Source organism: Mustelus asterias, chromosome 5, assembly GCF_964213995.1.
Source record: "Mustelus asterias chromosome 5, sMusAst1.hap1.1, whole genome shotgun sequence".
In the NCBI taxonomy this organism is placed as follows: domain Eukaryota; kingdom Metazoa; phylum Chordata; class Chondrichthyes; order Carcharhiniformes; family Triakidae; genus Mustelus; species Mustelus asterias.
In genome coordinates, this window is record NC_135805.1 from 107,765,495 (window position 1) to 107,786,109 (window position 20,615).

General features: G+C 39.7%; 1 protein-coding gene across 8 annotated transcripts in view; it reads right to left on the reverse strand.

Annotated features, from left to right (window-relative positions):
* Nucleotides 1–5,766: 5,766 nt before the first annotated feature.
* The window catches only part of mboat2b (membrane bound O-acyltransferase domain containing 2b), a 125,521-nt gene continuing 110,672 nt past the window's right edge, over nt 5,767–20,615 (reverse strand). For all 8 annotated transcript variants that reach the window (XM_078213184.1, XM_078213180.1, XM_078213186.1 and 5 more), the window contains 3 exons: nt 19,085–19,217; nt 18,233–18,384; nt 5,767–11,614 (listed from right to left, as the gene is read on the reverse strand). In XM_078213184.1, the coding sequence (XP_078069310.1) occupies nt 11,428–11,614; nt 18,233–18,384; nt 19,085–19,217 (472 nt within the window). In that variant the 3' untranslated portion in view covers nt 5,767–11,427. The remainder of the gene's footprint in view (nt 11,615–18,232; nt 18,385–19,084; nt 19,218–20,615) is intronic.

Consider the following 20,615-nt stretch of genomic DNA (forward strand, 5'->3'; position numbering starts at 1 on the left):
CCCCCTAAAACCATCAGTTAATATCCCCCATAATTACTGCATTATTCCTACATATCGCTGGAATTTGATCACATAGAACATAGAACATAGAAAGCCACAGCACAAACAGGCCCTTCGGCCCACAAGTTGCGCCGATCACATCCCCACCTCTAGGCCTATCTATAGCCCTCAATCCCATTAAATATTTGATCCTCTGTCTTCCTGTTTTTTCCTTTTATCATGTGACCTCATTTGATGATAATTCCATGCTATCATCCCTCCTTACTGCTATAATTGATTCCTTGATCAATATTACAACCCTCTCATACTCTTCTGAATACCCTATAACCAGAAATGTTGAGCTGCCAATCCTGCCCAGTTTTCTACCAAGTCTCAGTCATAGCTATGATATCATACTCCCATGTGCTTATCCATGCCCTCATCATTAAAGAATAAATAGCAGGCCATCTGGATAAGAATGGTTCGATCAAGCAGACGCAGCATGGATTCATGAGAGGAAAGTAGTGTTTGACGAACTTACTGGAATTTTATGAAGATGTGACTAGTGCGGTTGACGGAGGGGAACCGGTAGATGTGGTGTTTTTGGATTTCCAAAAGGCATTCGATAAGGTGCCTCACAAAAGGTTGCTGCAGAAGATTGGGGCACACGGAGTTGGGGGTAGGGTGTTAGCGTGGATTGGGGATTGGCTATCCAACAGGAAGCAGAGAGTTGGAATAAATGGGTGCTTTTCTGATTGGCAGATGACTAGTGGCGTGCCGCAGGGATCGGTACTGGGACCTCAACTGTTTACTATTTACATAGATGATCTGGAGGTGGGGACTGAGTGTAGGGTAACAAAGTTTACTGACGACACGAAGATAAGTGGGAAAGTGAATTGCGTGGAGGAAACGGAAGGTCTGCAGAGAGATTTGAATAGGCTGAGTGAGTGGGCGAGGATCTGGCAGATGGAGTATAACGTTGGCAAATGCGAGGTTATTCACTTTGGAAGAAATAATAGCAAATTGGATTATTATTTAAATGGAAAAAAATTACAACATGCTACTGTGCAAAGGGACCTGGGGGTCCTTGTGCATGAGTCGCAAAAACTCAGTCTGCAAGTACAACAGGTGATCAAGGCGGCAAATGGGATGTTGGCATTTATCGCAAGGGGGATAGAATATAAAAGCAGAGAAGTCTTGCTGCATCTGTACAAGGCATGGGTGAGGCCGCAGCTGGAATACTGTGTGCAGTTTTGGTCCCCTTACTTGCGAAAGGATATATTGACCTTGGAGGGAGTGCAGAGAAGGTTCACCAGGTTGATACCGGAGATGAGGGGTGTAGATTATGAGGAGAGATCGAGCAGATTAGGTTTGTACTCGTTGGAGTTTAGAAGGCTGAGGGGTGATCTTATAGAGGCATATAAGATAATGAAGGGGCTGGATAGGGTAGAGGTGGAGAGATTCTTTCCACTTAGAAAGGAAGCTCGAACTAGAGGGCACAGCCTCAAAATAAAGGGGGGTCAGTTTAGGACAGAGTTGAGGAGGAACTTCTTCTCTCAGAGGATGGTGAATCTCTGGAATTCTCTGCCCACTGAAGTGGTGGAGGCTACCTCGTTGAATATGTTTAAGTCATGGATAGATGGATTTCTGATCGGTAGGGGAATTAAGGGTTATGGGGAGCAGGCGGGTAAGTGGAACTGATTCACTTCAGATCAGCCATGATCTTATTGAATGGCGGGACAGACTCGAGAGGCTAGATGGCCTGCTCCATGTTCTTATGCCGCAGGCTCCTTGCATTAAAATATATTATATTAAACCATGCTAGACTCACTTCTTTCTTAAGTAGCCTATGTTTCTCTGCCTTTCAGACTCACTTGCAGGCATTTTAACTTCTAATTCCAGCTCTGCTTCTTTCCCCTCTGAACTACTTGTCAGGTTCCCATCCCCCTGCCAATTTAGTTTAAATCCCCCCTAACAGCGCTAACAAACCTTTCCACAAGGATGACATATGAAGAGATACTGGATTGACTGGGCTTGTACGCACTGGAATTCAGAAGAATGAGGGGGGAAATATAGAAACAAAATCCTAATGGACTGGACAGACTAGATGTGGGAAGAATGTTCCCAATGTTAGGGAAGTGCAAATATAGGGGTCACAGTCTATGAATAAGTGGTAAGCCATTCAGGACTGAGATGAGGAAGAACTTCTTCACCCAGTTATGAACCTGTGAAATTCTCTACCACAAAGCTGTTGGGACCAGTTTGTTAGATATGTTCAAGAGGGAGTTGGGTGTGGCCCTTGTGGCTAAAGGGATCAAGGGGTATGGAGAGAAAATGGGAGTGGGATACTAAAAGTGCATGATCAGCCATGATCATATGGAATGGCCTACTCTTGCACTTATTTTCTATGTTTTTCTTTTTTTCTATAACTTGCTACTGAACAACTGCGTTTATATAAAGTGAATAACTGTTTCTACCAGCAGAAGGATAAGGACACAGATGTAAGATAATTCACAAAGCAGTTTGCAATGAGATTGGAATTCTTTACACAAAGTTATGATCTGTAAATGCACTACCTGCAAGAATGAATTGGAGAAATACTAGATAAGGGAAAATTTGCAAGCATGGAACTTATTGGATAAGTCTTTCAAGAAGCTGACAAGCACATGGTGTGAATGAGCTCCTTATGTGCTGTAACATTCTGCACTGGCAAAAACTTGCTTTTGCAATTTGGTTTGAAAACTGCTTTATTTCAGTATTGACCCAAGAGTGTGTCCAATAGCAACTGCCAAGCATACAGCACTTCCCTTGGTTGCAAGATATTTGTTGACCAAGGTAGACTAATGAATTTCAATGGAAACAATTTTGTCCGTTAGTATTTTAACCACCTGCCCTTGAGTTTTTAAAAAATAATGTGAATGCCTTTTACTTTAAAACCCACCATTTATAATTTTATTCCAAACCCATTATGCAGAAAAAGTCAAAAAGTCTTGAAATGTGACACCATCCCTAATGGCCCTCAAAATAAAATGGTGGTGATGGGCTTTCTCCTTGAACTGCTGCAGCAGTAGTGAATTCCAGGGTATTGACCAAAGTATGATGTAGGAAAGGTGATGCATGTCCAAGTGAGAATAGTACAAGAATGTGAAGGTGATTATGTTCTCATGGCATAGCAGTGAAAAGGACATGAGCTGCTAAGGGTCAGAGGAGAGAGATGATATGAAGTAACTTGGATGTTGCTGCAATGTACACACTGCAGACAGTGAGTCAATGCTGGATGGAAGGGGAAGGCCCAACAAGAGCTGGAAGACTGCAAACTTTAGACCTCTGTTCAAAAAGAGGAGGGGGATAAACCAAGTAACTACAGGCCAGTTAGGCCAAGGCCAATGTCAGTGGTAGGGAAATTTTGAAAGTAATCAAGGATAAAATTAACTGCCATAGACTAATCAATGATAGTGCTCAAGATTTGTTAAAGGCAAATTATCCTAGATTTACTTGGTTATTTCATGAAATAACTGACAGTTGTGCATTTGATGTGTATATGCACTTTTAAAAGGTGTTTTATAACATGCTGAATAATAAACTTTAGTGCAATTGAAGCCCATAGATTAACACGGCAATTACAACAAGGGTATGAGATTGGCTAAGGGATAAAAAGCAGAGAATACGGGTGAACGATAAAAGCGAAATACAGTAGATGCTGGAAATCTAAAACTGGAAATGTTGGAAAAACTCAGCAGGTCTGGCAGCATCTGTGGAGAGAGAAAAAGAGTGTTAATATGGAGTATGTATGATACTACTTCAAAGCTAAACAGATATGATGGATTGTATACCGTATAAGGAGGTGGAGCAGCACCTAGAAAAGGTGGGAGCTAGGCTAGACTGCAACAAAGATGTGTAGATCACAAGATAGAGAAAGCATTAATGACAATGTGGAGGACTATAGAAGGTGCTAGTAATGGCATAAAGGCAAGATATCAGAATGTGTTAATGGGAGAACACGCGTCAGTACTTCACTGCAAAGCCATTAATTCCAGCCCTGTTAAGTACAATTCTTCAGTGCTCCCTCCTATCCTAGAACTTGTCCTAGTGCTCTCCTTCACATATCTTATCTTTAACTGGTAAACTGGTTTTACCTTAAGAAAAAGAGGGGGTTCAAAAATAATACAGGAAGACAGTAGTAAATTTGGAGAATGGGTATGTAATTCAATATAGCCAAGCACAAGATGATACATTTTGGTGAGGAGGCCACGTAGTCCTTGGGAAATAAATTCCTAAATGGAGTACAGGGAGCTTTGGGAATACAGATATGAAAATTTTCAAAAGTAGCTTCATAGGGTAATAAAGCATGGTGTTAGAGGGAGAATTTATGATAAAGTTATGCAAGAACCTTAGACCATTTGCACGGATCAGCTTGGGGAAACACTCTTGCATCTCTGGGAAACCTGGTCAGCCAGTGTTAAAAAGAGGTGAAGTCGGAGACACTCAACATGATTAAAATAATTTAACAGCCTGCCTTCTGCAGCAGGTTAATTGATACCCCCACCCCCAAATCACAGTTCTGCTTTGGTTAAAACCACAAGTTGATGGGTTTGAGGTGGTTCAAATTTTAGGCTTTTTAAAACAAGTTAATGTTCCAACCCCAAATCACCCTTTGAGGGTTAAGTATCCAGCATCAAATATAATAAATGTATAAATATTGCTTACTATATTGGTCCATTTTTTTAATGCTGTGTAGTCTTGCAGCCTGGCCCCTCAGTTAGACTTCCTCTCTTGCCTGTATGCTCAAATTTCTTTTGCTGTGGTAAGTGCTGAATGTGAGGGCAGCAGGCACCTGGGACCTTGGTGAAAAATGGGATCAACATTCTATCTCCTTAAGATCAAGAAAGGAACAGTTGAATGACAGAAGAAAAACAGGTTTAGAGTAAAATTTAATTGAATCCAATCTTAATGAAAATAGAAAAGTTTGAAAAAATTATACTTAAAAATCTTCAGCAATTTATTACCTGTAAGAATGAGATTCTACAGTTTAAATAATTATTTTTGATTGGTTGACTAATTACAGGAAAGCAAGACAAAAAGTACCTTTTATAGTTAGACAAGTATAGCCCTAACTTTCTCCAACAAGTATAATTGGTAATGAATGCAGCAATTTCTATGTGGGTCTTGTCCTCTACAATTTCCTCCAGATTTCTCTTTGAAACCTTTGTATCTTTGAAACCTCACCAAAACAACTTTCCTAGCAGCCATTAGCGATCCCTTGCATCTAGTTGGTGTCCATTTTCCTCATGCTTATGTGGATTACCTGCACTAAATTTTGCACTAAAAACACAATGTAAAATCTTGTGCAACATAAAACTGTGTATACTCTTATTAGGGGTAGGAGAAATACAGGTACATGAAAACACAAAACATCCCAAGGTATGTCACTTCAGCTGCACCTCTTCCTCTGCCCTGTCTGTGAAGGCTGCATACTGACCCTTAAAAATAGAGCAAACTACCCACTAACAATACTCATCCAGCACTGACTTTAGGACAAGCAGTCTGATAATTGAACAAGATTGGAGGAGTCAAGGTAGAGCTTGAATCATAAGCATACATATGAAAATTGACTGTTTTCGGATCATAACTAGGGTCCTGAAAATGTAAAAAAGGCCCACTTCCCAAATGGCATCCATTAATGGATCAAGAAATCATGCAACAAGTTAGACAAAACTAGGTGAAGGAAATGTGCCCTGTAAAATCACTCATTTCTATGATAGTCATTCATATAATATTCATTCAGAATGAAACTCAACTCCCAAACTTTATTCAAGTTTTTCTGGAGACAAATTTTAGCAATTATTTTAATCAAATGTTGATTATCACACAAATGAAACACATGAAGTTACAATCACTTGAACAGCTGGCATCATGTATCTATACAAAGGTGAAAAATCTTTGAAATGACATCAGTGCAGAACTTTACTAAAAGTTCCTTTTCCTGTAGTTTACAAAATATTTTACACAAACAAAATAGTCCAAAATATTATAATATAATTTTACTATAAGGATTAAAAAGTGAAAATTGGAAAGGCATATTTTGGTGATTATAATTCAGTTTAAGCATGTAATAAAATTGATAGCATACAGTCACTGAACATTTTCTTTGAAAGGGAAGAAACTATAATTCCTGTAAATGTGGGATTAATAGAAAAATAAAATTGCCTACAAAGTCAGCATTTGAAAATATGTTTTCTCCTTGTTTAAACCATTTCTGAAACAATCCAAATTCATTGAAATGGTCAAATCCATAAAACAAATTATACCAGACCCAAAGTTGTGTTTTTAAAGAAATGACATCCACAGAAGTTTAATATCTTAGCTTCCAACACTTTTCATTTTTCTCCACTGATTTGCACTAGTATGAATTTTAAATTGTCATCTTGTTGAGAAGCTTAATATAAATATTTGCGACTTGCAAACTTAATACATCCAATGCACCATTACAGCACAATGGTACATCTACATGGAATAACTACACCATTACTCTGCCTTAAATAGTCTTAATAATCATATCACCCACGTCCAGTAAATTGAAATCAAGGCTAACTAAAAAAAACATGAAACAAGGAACTTAGATTATGTTTGACCTCTTCAATAGTTCCTTTGAAGCCAGCATTGAACATACAAAGAACAGATCAGATAATCACAAGTCCATGTGATAGTGTATGTTGCTTTATTTATCCACCTTCATAGAGAAGCATAATTCTTGGCTTGTTCACAATTTGTCTTATTCCATTTGTAACTTCTACTTTGAACCAGTTATTCACTATGTTAGACAGCCCAGCTGTGGTAAAACTCATTGGAGGGGTGCTCAATGATAATTTAAACTTAGCCTGATTAAAATGTAATTTGAAGGGATACCATGTTCAACAAGATTGTACTGGACAATACCTGAATGAATTGATAATAATTGATGTCGTTGTTTCAGATAAATTCTAAAGGTATAAAACAGAACAGCTGTGATCCTATTTAGGGTCTGACATTTATTTCTTAAACATGTACATATTCTGTGCTTCGTTGTGTTGCATTAAAATTTAATATACATCACTTACCTTGGTGAAACAGCCCAGAGAAAAACTGACCAAAAAAGATTTTTTGTTCTCCCACACAGCTACAAAATCCCACCTCAATCAAAGACTACCTGTGTTTATCAAAAATACTTTAAGGGGAACCTGAATTATTCAGGAACTGCATATCAAGAGCTCAAATTTTAGCAATGTTAGCACTAGTAATATCAATTTAAAATGGAATTTCTCACTCACTGCAATAGTTTATTAACCAATTTCAAATTTGACACCAGAAATTATCACAAGATTTAATAAAAATATTTCCCAATATTTCTATACATCATTCAATTCTGTAGGGGATTCCTAACATTCATAAAAATGCTCTGCTCCACTTAACAGCAATCGATGCAAAACAACTGCAAATAGATGTTTGGAGAGGGCAAGAACCCATAACAGTTCATCTATTCAAAAATATTATACAAAACTGACTGTGGCATTCCATTATATGATACAAATAAAATTTACATGGTGTTTCCCAAACTGAAATTAAAGATAACTAAAAACCCAGAGCTCCCATGCCATTCTTTCCTTTTACTCGTGTTGAAACTTCATGTAAAAATGAAATTTCTCAATCCACTGCCACCCCGCACCACTAAATGCACTTCAACTACAGATTACTGCTGAGTGACATTGTTCAACTAACAATACAGAAGCCATTTCATTGTGAGCATGGATTCACGTGTAGGATTCATGAATTGAGAACCACATTATATATCCGCCATCACACAATTTACAATATCACTAATTTCAGGACTCCATTGAGCATGGATGTATGCCAGAGGACTGGTGATTGGCTCAAGTAGTAGCCATTTGGGAAAGGAGACCAGGCTAAACTGTGTAGACCAGTTAATGCATCGTGTGGTAGGGACAACCTAAGTCTTTGAGAATGAAAGTGTTATTATGGATACAAAGAAGATTGCCAAATTGGCTAACATGGCTTTCAAAAGGGTTCTGACGAGATAACAGGCATGTTATTTGGGAGAAAGTGTGTGTTAATATACACTTTTTTTTTTAAAAAGCCTTTGTCAAAGTACATGTGAGCTTACTAAATAAAATTATGTTGGAGTTATGGAGGAGAGGATAACATACCAGATTAAATATTGCTTAATGGGAGAAAACCCAAAGGCAAGAGTTGGAGTAATGGGAAGGAGATAGTGGTATGCCGCAGGGTTCAGTTGTGGGCCACTTCTATTCAATGTCTGCTATAAAGGTTTGATATCAGCATAGAGTGAGCATCAGCATTTGAAAATGATACCAAAATAAAGAGCTACAGTTAATTCTTTACAAGACCAAGTGAAGCTGCATAGAGATGATGAAATGGAGAGAAGAATAGGTTAAGGTAGATAGAATTTAATATCACCAAGTGTGAGGTGACACATTTCAGTGAAAAATCTGCAGTCATTACACTTTGAATTGAATTAGGCTCAGTATGTGGAACAGCAGATGGATGTGGGGGTACAGGTTCACAGTACATTAAAAACAACACAGCAGTCCAAGAATACTTTAAAAAAGTGTTAATGGAATAAAGCCAAGGTAATGCTGAGCTTATACAAAATCTTAAGATCTCAGAGTACATAATTAGTATTAGTGTCCTTCCTATAGTATAGAGTCCAAGGTTCGAGAAGGTTGATCACAAATTCACTAGAATGCTAGCCTGCTAAGAGAAAATACAAATACATTTGAATAACTGAGCTTCAACTTCCCTGCAACAAAACAATCACAAAGCAAAAAAGTAAAAGTTCAAAATTCTTGAAGGATGGGACAGGATAGTAAAACATTTCAAGTCTGTGGCAGAGTCTAGAACGAGGGGTTAAGGATACAGAGATTAAAATATGACAGATTTAGAACAGGAGAATTTTCCAACAAGCTGAGAGGCTGTGAAATTCAGTTCCAAGATTAGTGGTTGAACCAGAAACTATAGTCAATATTAGATTGGGTAGAAGAATGAAGGAAGTGGGGGGTAGGGGATGAATGAAAGGATATAGATATAAACAAGATTAGAACTATTTGCTTAGAGTAAACACTGGTACAGACTGTTTAGGTGAAGTGGTCTTTTCCTGCATGTATCCCTAACAGTACATTTTTACAACAAAAAAAATGTCACTCCATAGATTCCCAGGTGAAATATGCCTTCTGTAAAATTTGCCAACAACAATACTGGGAAGAGATTATTACATGCAAGAAAATTCTTTATGGGGAGGGTGGGGTGGAGAACCAATTTGCCATACTCTCCATTTGGAATTGTATTTAAAATACAAAAGCTCAAATGACAGCTGCAGATCATCATAATGAACAGTAGCAAATCAAAGGGGCAGAACAATGTGCAACCAAGTAAAACAAAAGCTTAGACTTGAAGTGCGAACTACAGATAATCAGTTAGAAAAGCAAATTTCTGTGACTAAGGGATTGATATCTTACATTTGTGAAAATCAAGTTATAATGTACATATGCTAACTTGTGCAACAATGGCAAACATTATGTAAATGTTTTTAAAAATGACTAAGAATTTTACTTAAATAATTTAAAGCAAGTGGACTTAAAGATAGTTGTTTTTTGAATTATTCGTGTTGGAGCAGGTAGTTATACTTATAGGAAGTGGTTTTATAAAGAAAAAAGGCATCACAAGATAATTGCAGAGTCTTGATATGAATCCAGTTAAAACAATGAAAAAAGATTGTTACTAACACTGTAAGCAGCTTCCCTCAACATTCCACAAATAAATCAACCTGGACAATTAAATACAAAAGGAATTCACAGTCTTGCACATCAAACCCTTCAGTTCCCATTTTCTAAAAACACACCCTTTAAAATGCCACATGGAATTTATTGTTTAGGTACTAAATACAGAAAAGCAAAACACGTCCAATAAAAAACCCAAATCACACAACTAAAATATCACACTCAAATTTTCTGAAATTAAATTCCTAATATATGCTATCCTGGCAATTAAAATCTCAATGTCTCTGTGCATTTCATTATAGTGTAATTTTTCTGTGCCTTAGTGCAGAATGTGGTACTTCATTGAATGTTTTATATTGAGAAAAAATAATTTCACTTCTATCACTGCATGAAACGGAGTGCATAGTCTCAATACCCAACACCACTTTTGTAATTAGACAGAGCAAATGGAATAGAGATCCCCAAAGTGGAGTCAACATTTTATTCTCGTTATCTAATTCAACACAACAGACAAAACTTTAACCAATACCATCTGGTCAGGAAAGCTATGCCGTCAACCTTGACCTACTGGGGCTAATGAACACAATCTTTGCAAATTAGTATGTTTACCTGAAACCTATTTCAATGGAAGTCGTGAATGCTGCAAATCATATGATACTACATTCCTTCAGGTTCTAAATCACTATATGCTACGTATGTTCAGACCACTCACCTGAAAATCAAATAAACCTCGTTTCAGATTCACTCAATAGATTATCTTATTACAATTAGCTGGTAATGAATAATGAGGCTAACTTCCCAAAAGAGACAGCTTTGCATCCTTTGCTCTGAAGTCAACTGATGTCCGACTTTGGGTTTACACATCACCATCACAGACACAGTTGAGTGTAAATGCATATAGCTTAACTTTCACATGGTTTTACAAGTCTCCCAAAAAAAACTGGATGAAGGAGTGGACAGGAAATAGGTGTGTTTATTTAAGGAACTAATTAATCTGACCAAATGTAACTTTTTAAAAAAAAAAAAATCACAGTACACAAAAAGATCTCGTGTTTTTGAGTCAGTTGATTCATTAAAAACAAAATTAGAACAGGATCAAGTTAACTTGCAAATTTCTAAGTTAAGAAAGTATGAAACAAGTTATTTGATCACCCAATTATATTTGTTGTATTTCACAAATCGACTGCAGCTCTTTGGGATGAGTCATCGACAGGGGCAAAGAGCCATATCTGAGATCACATACAATTTTGGTTCTGTACAAAAGATTCTAGTTGGGATTGGTATGTGACCTCACCGAGCACAACGACATGGCTTATCTAAAAGTGCGGTTATAACAACCTCTCAAAGGCAACATTTTAATAGAGGGTAAGAAAACTGGTCATTTCTGGACTGTAGTAGTGTGCATAGTAGAGATCAATTCTAACCAGCTAACTCTTATAGTAGTGCATTGATCACATTTTTGTTCCTCCTCCACCTCTTAGTTAAATACAAAGAAGTTTTTGCATCTGTGCGGCATTTAAAAAAATTAGTATTTTGTCTTTTCAGAATACTTTGCGGAAGTCCAACAGCACAGTACCCTCTTTAAATGCCATCAGTAGTTAAAGAAGGTAATGAATTTAATTGCAGTCTTAACTTCCCATTCAAATGCACTTGGTGTTCACGAAGGTCTTGGTATCTGGCTTAAGTTGTTATTCGTAGCAGAATAACTGTTCATGGTCAACACATTTTCCACTTCAAGATGTCTCTGCTTTGAGTGATTCTGTTCATTTTCCTTTCGTCGTGGCTTCATTGGCAATACTAATATGATCAACAGGGCAACAACGTGGAGACAATAATACCAAGACCTAGGAAAGAAAAATTTTAAATTAATTGATTTGGCTAGTACAAGGACTGAAACTGCAAATTAAACCGATGAATATTCATCAACTTAAGAAAACAACACATCCAAAAGATCATTGCAGGGACTAGATAGATCATGTCTAAATGAGACAATGTAACTTAGAGCACCAAATGTATCCCTTCAAAAATTGTCATAATCGAGAACTGGTAGGAACAATGGACTTTTTTTTTTTTAAAAGCGTATTGCTTCACCACAGACGGAGAAATCAAGGTTGCTGCACCACTGGCTATACTACGGCAGAGAAGAGTCTTGTCCTGATCCACGACAGAATTTCTTGGCCCTTCCCGTTGGCAGGAACTTCTGGTTCTGCTGACAGCGAGACCCCCACTTTGACAGAGGGTGCGAACAACAGGAAACCCCATTGATTGGTAGATCCCCCTGTCAGCCAAAGGCAAGTCTCCTCTGCCACCAGAATACACACTTGGTGGTTTTGGGGGGGGGGGGGGGGGGGGGTGCGTTGTGGAAAGGGGCAGGTGTCCTCAAATATATTTAATCCAATGTTGAGTAAATTAAGTTGTCAGGTTCAGGGATCTGTTGCCAGGTGATTTCCGATCAAAAAAAGGGGTGAAACAGTTCAAAGACTCACTTAAAGGGAACTTGCCTCCTGCAAGTTGCAGCTCCTTCCTCTCACCGCTCATCCCAAGAGCCTTCGCTCACAGCACAAGTCTAGGAGAGGGGATTGACAAGCGGGCGAGTCAGGGTGCAGGGGTTATGATGAGACAGTGGATTAGGAAGCAGGAAAAGCCACAAGTTGGAGGGTCAGCTGCAAGAGAGTGGGTTAAGGAGTGGGAGAGGCCACAAGTCAGAGACTTAGCAATGAGACAGTAAGGTAAGGGAGCAGGAGAGACCATGAAGCAGAGGATGGGAGAGAGGAAAGGGTCCGCAACGATGTATGGCGAGTGGAAGGTTCAGGAAGCAGAATTGACAGCAAGCTGCAGTATAAAGTTCTACTGTATTTTTTTAAAAAAGGCTTTTAAAAGCCATTTTATTTAGCAATATAAAGTATTTCAACTTACAGGGTATAATGTTTCAATTTATTTTCTGATAAGCAAGGTCCTACGGAACCTAACTACAGCTTTTACATTGGTTTCAAATGGGAAAATGTGATTCACTTGAAGTTGCACTTGAGGAATATTTCAGAATACATGGAATAGACATATTCCTAAGAGAAAGGAGGATTCAAAAGAGAATATCCACCATCTGTGGTTAATTATAAAGTTAATGGTAGCATCCAATTTATAATTGTGCAAAATCCTTGGTTAACACATTAGTAATACATGTTCCTATGATCCATTGTCAAGTATCCATCTGTAATTCTGAAAACCGAAAACATTCAAAAATACCACACTTCATTTGAACCTCAGAGATCAGCACTGTTTAACTTATTTTTGTGATGGACACATCGAAAAGAAAATTATAGATACTCTGTTATTCTATGACACTTTTCTAGCCATTTTATTTACTTCAGAATATACAAAGAACAAGAACAAAGAACAATACAGCACAGGAACAGGCCCTTCGGCCCTCCAAGCCCGCGCCGCTCCCCGGTCCAGGATTGAATCCTGAATCCAGGATCCACGCCCAATTTTCCAGCCTATCTACATCCTAATATCCTATCCACCGAGCTGTCCCTCACAGCTACGATGCTTTGTACATCACAACCTATTAACTCACCCCCACCACCCCATTCCAGACCATGTGATCTCCAGGGAGAGGCGAAAACCCAGAGTGAAAACCCCAGGGCCAATATGGGGAAAAAAAAAATCTGGGAAATTCCTCTCCGACCCCCTGTGGCGATCGAAACGAGTCCAGGAGATCACACTGGCCCTGATCAGAAAATGCTTCCCAACCCTATTCATTTCCACTTCTGCTTTACGAACACCATCTGAATTCCCTGCCCCCGAGACAGGTTCCCAACTATCCGCAGTCTCGCTCTGTACTGGCACCAGCAAGATGATCATAGAATGAAGCCTTGAAACGAGAAACAAAGAACAATTAGCTCCCTGGTCCAAACTAGACCACTCTTTTGTATCCCTCCATTCCCACTCCGTTCATACAGCTGTCTAGATAAGTCTTAAACGTTCCCAGTGTGTCCGCCTCCACCACCTTGCCCGGCAACACATTCCAGGCCCCCACGACCCTCTGTGTAAAATATGTCCTTCTGATATCTGTGTTAAACCTCCCCCCCTTCACCTTGAACCTATGACCCCTCGTGAACGTCACCACCGACCCGGGGAAAAGCTTCCCACCGTTCACCCTATCTATGCCTTTCATAATTTTATACATCTCTATTAAGTCTCCCCTCATCCTCCGTCTTTCCAAGGAGAACAACCCCAGTTTCCCCAATCTCTCCTCATAACCAAGCCCCTCCATACCAGGCAACATCCTGGTAAACCTCCTCTGTACTCTCTCCAAAGCCTCCACGTCCTTCTGGTAGTGTGGCGACCAGAACTGGACGCAGTATTCCAAATGCGGCCGAACCAACGTTCTATACATCTGCAACATCAGACCCCAACTTTTATACTCTATGCCCCGTCCTATAAAGGCCAGCATGCCATATGCCTTCTTCACCACCTTCTCCACCTGTGACGTCACCTTCAAAGATCTGTGGACTTGCACACCCAGGTCCCTCTGCGTCTCTACACCCTTTATGGTTCTTCCATTTATCGTGTAGCTCCTCCCTACATTATTCCCACCAAAATGCATCACTTCGCATTTATCAGGATTGAACTCCATCTGCCATTTCCTTGCCCAAATTTCCAGCCCATCTATATCCTTCTGTAGCCTCTGACAATGTTCCTCACTATCTGCAAGTCCTGCCAGTTTTGTGTCGTCCGCAAACTTACTAATCACCCCAGTTACTCCTTCTTCCAGATCATTTATATAAATCACAAACAGCAGAGGTCCCAATACAGAGCCCTGCGGAACACCACTAGTCACAGGCCTCCAGCCGGAAAAAGACCCTTCCACTACCACCCTCTGTCTTCTGTGACCAAGCCAGTTCTCCACCCATCTGGCCACCTCCCCCTTTATCCCATGAGATCCAACCTTTTTCACTAGCCTACCATGAGGGACTTTGTCAAACGCTTTACTAAAGTCCATATAGACAACATCCATGGCCCTTCCTTCGTCAACCATTCTGGTCACTTCTTCAAAAATCACCACCAGGTTAGTGAGGCATGACCTCCCTCTCACAAAACCATGCTGACTATCGTTAATGAGATTATTCCTTTCTAAATGCGCATACATCCTTTCTCTAAGAATCTTCTCCAACAATTTCCCCACCACGGACGTCAAGCTCACCGGCCTATAATTACCCGGGTTATCCTTCCTACCCTTCTTAAATAACGGGACCACATTAGCTATCCCCCAATCCTCTGGGACCTCACCTGCGTCCAGTGACGAGACAAAGATTTGCGTCAGAGGCCCAACGATTTCACCTCTCGTCTCCCTGAGCAGCCTTGGATAGATTCCATCAGGCCCTGGGGATTTGTCCGTCTTTATATTCTCTAACAAACCTAACACTTCCTCCTTTGTAATGGCGATTTTCTCCAACGGTTCAACACTCCCCTCCGAGACACTCCCAGTCAACACATCCCTCTCCTTTGTGAATACCGACGCAAAGTATTCATTTAGGATCTCCCCTACTTCTTTGGGCTCCAAGCATAAGTCCCCACTTTTGTCCCCGAGAGGTCCGATTTTTTCCCTGACAACCCTTTTGTTCCTAACGTATGAATAAAATGCCTTGGGATTCTCCTTAATCCTGTCTGCCAAGAACATTTCGTGAGTTAGCATTGGCGAGGCAATTCAAGTTTATATGCAGTACCCAAAAACCAGATTTCTGAAATCCAAATGCAACTGACTTTTAAAAAATATACTGAACCCTCTGCTTATTCATATATTAGGAGAAAGAAATAAAATTAAAGTAAAAAGATTAAAACATTTCAATCAAAAACTTTTAAAATGTTCCCATTCATGTCCTTGTACCTGGTTCCATATTTGAGCCTTCTTGAAAGCCTGCAAATGAATGCCATTAGTGGAAACCCAATGGTGATTAATTCAGCTTGAGGTGTGACCAGTTGTGTGAGCAGGACCGGATTCTAGCAGTGTTCAAACAAGATTGTTTGAATTCATTTTGTGCTGAACAGTACTCAGGCTTAATTGATTTTGGGTGGGTTGCACCAGAAAAACAACACAACCTATTGGAAACTCTACCCCATTGTCATGGGGATTACTTTTTAAAAAATATTCATTCGTGGGACATGGGTGTCACTGGCTGGCCAGCATTTATTGCCCATCCTGAGTTGCCCCTGAGGTGGGGATGGTGAGCTACCTCCTTGAATCACTGCAATCCACATGCTATGGGTTGACCCATAATGCTGTTAGGGAGGGAATTCCAGGATTTTGACCCAGCGACTGCTAAAGAATGGCGATATATTTCCAAGTCAGGGCGGTGAGTGGCTTGGAGGGGAACTTGTAGATGGTGATGTTCCCATTCATCTGTTGCCTTTGTCCTTCTAGATGGAAGTGGTTGTGGGTTTGGAAGGTGCTGTCTAAGGATCTTTGAATTGCTGCAGTGCATTTTGAATATAGTACACACTGCTGCTACCGAAGCATCAATGGTGGAGGCAGTGGTTGTTTGTAGATGCAGTGCCAATCAAGTGGGCTACTTTGTCCTGGATGGTATCAAGCTTCTTGAGTGTTGTTGGAGCTGCACCCATCCAGGCAGGTGGGGAGTATTCAATCACACTCCTGACTTGTGCCTTGTAGATGGTGGATAGGCTTTGTGGAGTCAGGAAGTGAGTTACTCACCACAGTATTCCTAGACTCTGATCTGCTCTTGTGGCGAATCCAGTTGAGTTTCTGGTCAATGGTAACCCCAAGGATATTGACAGTGGGGGATTCAATGATGATAATACCATTGAATGTCAAAGGGCAGTGCTTCATGTCTCTCATTGTTGATGATCATTGCCTGGCATTTGTGGGGCACAAATGTTACTTGCCACTTGTCAGCCCAAGCCTGGATATTTTCCAGATCTTGTTACATTTGAACATGGATTGCTTCAGTATCTGAGTTGTCACAAATGATGCTGAACATTGTGCAATCAGCAGCAAACATCTCCACTTCTGAACTTATGGTGGAGGGAAGGCCATTGATGAAGCAGCTGACAATTGTTGGGCTTAGGACACTACCCTGAGGGACTCCCAGAGCTGAGATGACTGACACCCCACAACCATCTTCCTATGTACCAGGTATGACTCCAACCAGCAGAGTGTTCGCCCCAATACCCATTGATTCCAGTTTTGCTAGGGCTCCTTGATGCCACACTCAGTCGAATGCAGCCTTGATGTCAAGGGCTGTCTCATACCTCAGGAACTCAGCTTTTTCGTCCCTGGTTGAACCAAGGCTGTAATGAGGTCAGGAGTTTAGTAACCCTGGCGAAACCCAAACTGGGCATCACTGAGCGGGTTACTGCTGAGCAGATGCTGCTCGAGAGCACTGTCGATGAGCCCTTCCATCACTTTACTAAATGATTGAGAGTAGACTGATTGGGCGGCAATTGGCTGGGTTGGATTTGTACAACGTGTACAGGACATACCTGGGTAATTTTCCACATTGTTGAGTAGATGCCAGTATTGTAACTGTACAGAAAGAGCTTGGCTAGGGGAGCAGCAAGTTCAGGAGCACAAGTCTTCAATACTATTGCTGGAATGTTATCAGGGCCCATTGCCTTTGCAGTACCTGGTGCCTCAAACCATTTCTTGATATCACGTGGAGTGAATCGAATTGGCTGGAGACTAGCATCTGAGATGATGGGGACCCCTGGAATTATTTGCTTTTGAAGTGAAGTAAATTATTACAAGTACTCAGCATCAATTTGTTCTACAAAACACTATCTCGCGTCAAAGTAGAATCGCCAGTATGGCTCAGGGCTTCAGATTGGATAAGTTATTTGAACGTACTACTTTCTGCCAAGAAGTAAATGCTCTACAAACTAAGCTATGGTGACGCACTTGCTGTTTAGCAATTGAGCTGGAGTGCATGGCATCCCAATAGATTTATTTTGTATAAGAAAAATCAGAAAGCTTGAGTCTCATACTGAACCCTAAACCGTACAGATTTGGTTGAAATAAATCACCAATGCTAAGGAAGCATTTTGCTTATACAAGAGCCAGAATGGATGACAGCATTATGCTCAAAATATTTATTATACATGAAAATTTTAATGTCCATGTACTTTCTCTGATAGCCCTGCAAATGTTTCCTTTCCAACTGCATATCTAATTCCCTTTTTGAAATTACTAATGATTCTGCTTCAACCATCCCTTCAGTTGATGCATTACAGATCATAACTCAGTGCAAAGAAGAATTTCTCATCTTCCTCTGGAGCCAATTGCCTTAAACCTATCCTTTCTGGTTATTAATCCTTCCACTGGGCTTACAGTTTCTCCCCATTTATTCCATCAATACTTGAACTTTCTCTGCTCGAAGGAGATGATGTGTTAATGCCAATTAAAAACTATCACAACCTTCTTTAGGTTATTCACTTTCTCAACTTACCTGTAAAACTTTAGAGATGACTCCACTGATAGCAAAACAAATGGTACAACTGTGTAGCTTATTGCTATCATTGTTGCAATCCAGGTTATAACATCATAAAATAATTCGATAGCTGGCGACTTGGTAAAGTACGATCGGAAGTTGTTTCGAATCTAGAAAAGAAACAGGAATAGTTGAGAATAATACTTTAGATAACAATGTCTTCGAAGTAATGCCATAATTTGTTGCTTAGTGGGAGGTGACACTGGCAGGAAAATCCATGCATCTCCAGATATCTTATACAGTAACAGAGAAAAGTACAGCTGCATTTTATTATGCAGTATGACATTTGTCACACTGCAAAATACTGCATAATTCTAGAAAATGCCGAATTGACCCTATAATATAGTTACTCCTTAAGCAGTAAATATGCACTTATTCTGCAAAGCAGTGTCTTTACTTTAGAAGAGCTATGAAAAACTTGCATACAATGTGAATGGATGCTGGTTACTAACAACTGAAAGGAATTTATTTTCATGGACAAGTCACAACTGGCCAAGACTTTGAACAAAACCAGAATGGAATTTCTGCTAACTACCCGACTCAGAAATACGTTCTGCTGATTCAAAAATCACTCATGTCCATCAATTGTGTATCATATCAATCAGATAAATGAAACATTTGGCAATGGAATAAGTGTAATTTTAATTACTATTAAGGGAATACCATTGCATATTGTCAAACCTCAATTTTTACAAGACAAGCTATTTCCCACTGGAAGGGTTTAGACTTGGATGCAAAAGAGAAACACTTACTATAGGTTCAAAATTGCTTTAATAAATATGGAAAGCTAAAAATGAAATGATAACTTACTGCACGTGCTGCTAATGTCATTGGTATTCCTGTTAAAAATGTCATGTAATAGCCTGGATACACTCCATGCCACATTGCAGAGAGCACAAATGTTGCTGCTGTTGGATAGTAAAGGCAGCGATCATAGCAAACTCTGAAACGAAAAGCAGGTAAATTAACTCCGTTCAGATAATGAATTAACTTAAACAACTAATTAGCTACTTTGTTACAAGGTTTAAACAGCAAAGTTAGAGGGGAAAAGCACAAGGCTCAATAACAAAGACAGTTTTGCTAGCAGTTCTCTTATCTATTTGTCCCGTCACAAATTCTAAGCACTGGGTATTGGTGAAATTATGAAAGTTCAAAGTAAGATAATTTATTAGTTAAGATGTATATAACCAATTTCCAAATTGGAAGCCACCAAGTTCAACAGGGTTGAAGCCAGAGATGGCTTAGACATTGACAGTGATCCTTGGAATCAAACTATTAACATGAACACTGAACAATACTTGTACTTCTGTTTACCGTGCACAGTAGTAGAAATTGAGAATTGCAATAGTGAGCAAGTTAGCAAAGCTCTTCTGCTGTAAATAAAAAGATTAATTCAAAATAGTCTAAAGTCCGAAACTAAATTGAATACTCTTGTTTTAAGTCATGTGGAAAACCTAGGAAAGCTGCGAAGAATTCAACTCGGAAAAAAGGAAAAACATTTGCTTAATTCACAAGTGCCAATTACAACCCCCCACTCTCCCCTTCCCATGCGGATTCTATGAGTGAGCTGCTAGTCTAATAGAACCGTACTACATTTAGCTCTGCAACAAGGCACTGGAAACAAAGCTCTTACAACAACTCCTGTGGATGGACAACAATTTCCACCAAAACGTGGAACCAAGGAGTAATGAACAGATAAAAATAGAATTTCTCGTGACAGATGTGTGAGATCTCTAGTTTTAACAAAGTCACATTTCATTTTTCCTGCAATCAGCAACCCCCTCCCCACCAAGTTAACTGCAATATTTCATACTTATGTCCAAAGTAACATTGTCATTAACTTAGTTGGCTTACAGGCACTGTTGAACAGGGATTGAAATGAAGGCAGAATATAAAAGGTTCAGGCACACCCAAACCGCAACACATTAGAATGTGGGATCGAATTCTGTACTTATCCCAAACATTGCCTACCATGACAGACTCTTCATAGGGCGTACGGCTCGGTACAAATTAACGTACAGCATGAAAAAAATCATTGTACCCGCACCCCACATCATATTGTTCCACTTAGCTTACTTTAATAGCAGTTTAGGCACAACGTTGATAATGGTGATTGAAATGAAAAAAATCAACTTGTTTACCTCATGATGGGGAACTGGTTTCCAGCCAGTCCTACTTTGCAGGGGACAAATATGCTTTTGTACTCTTGACATGTTAAATGGTTTAACTATAACCCCATCAGAACAAACCGCAGGAATGCCAGCTGCTTTCCTCCAATTCGAAAAAAAAAATCAACGAAGGCGAGTGATATTTGAATTGTGTGTGCTGAGGTGGCCAGGTA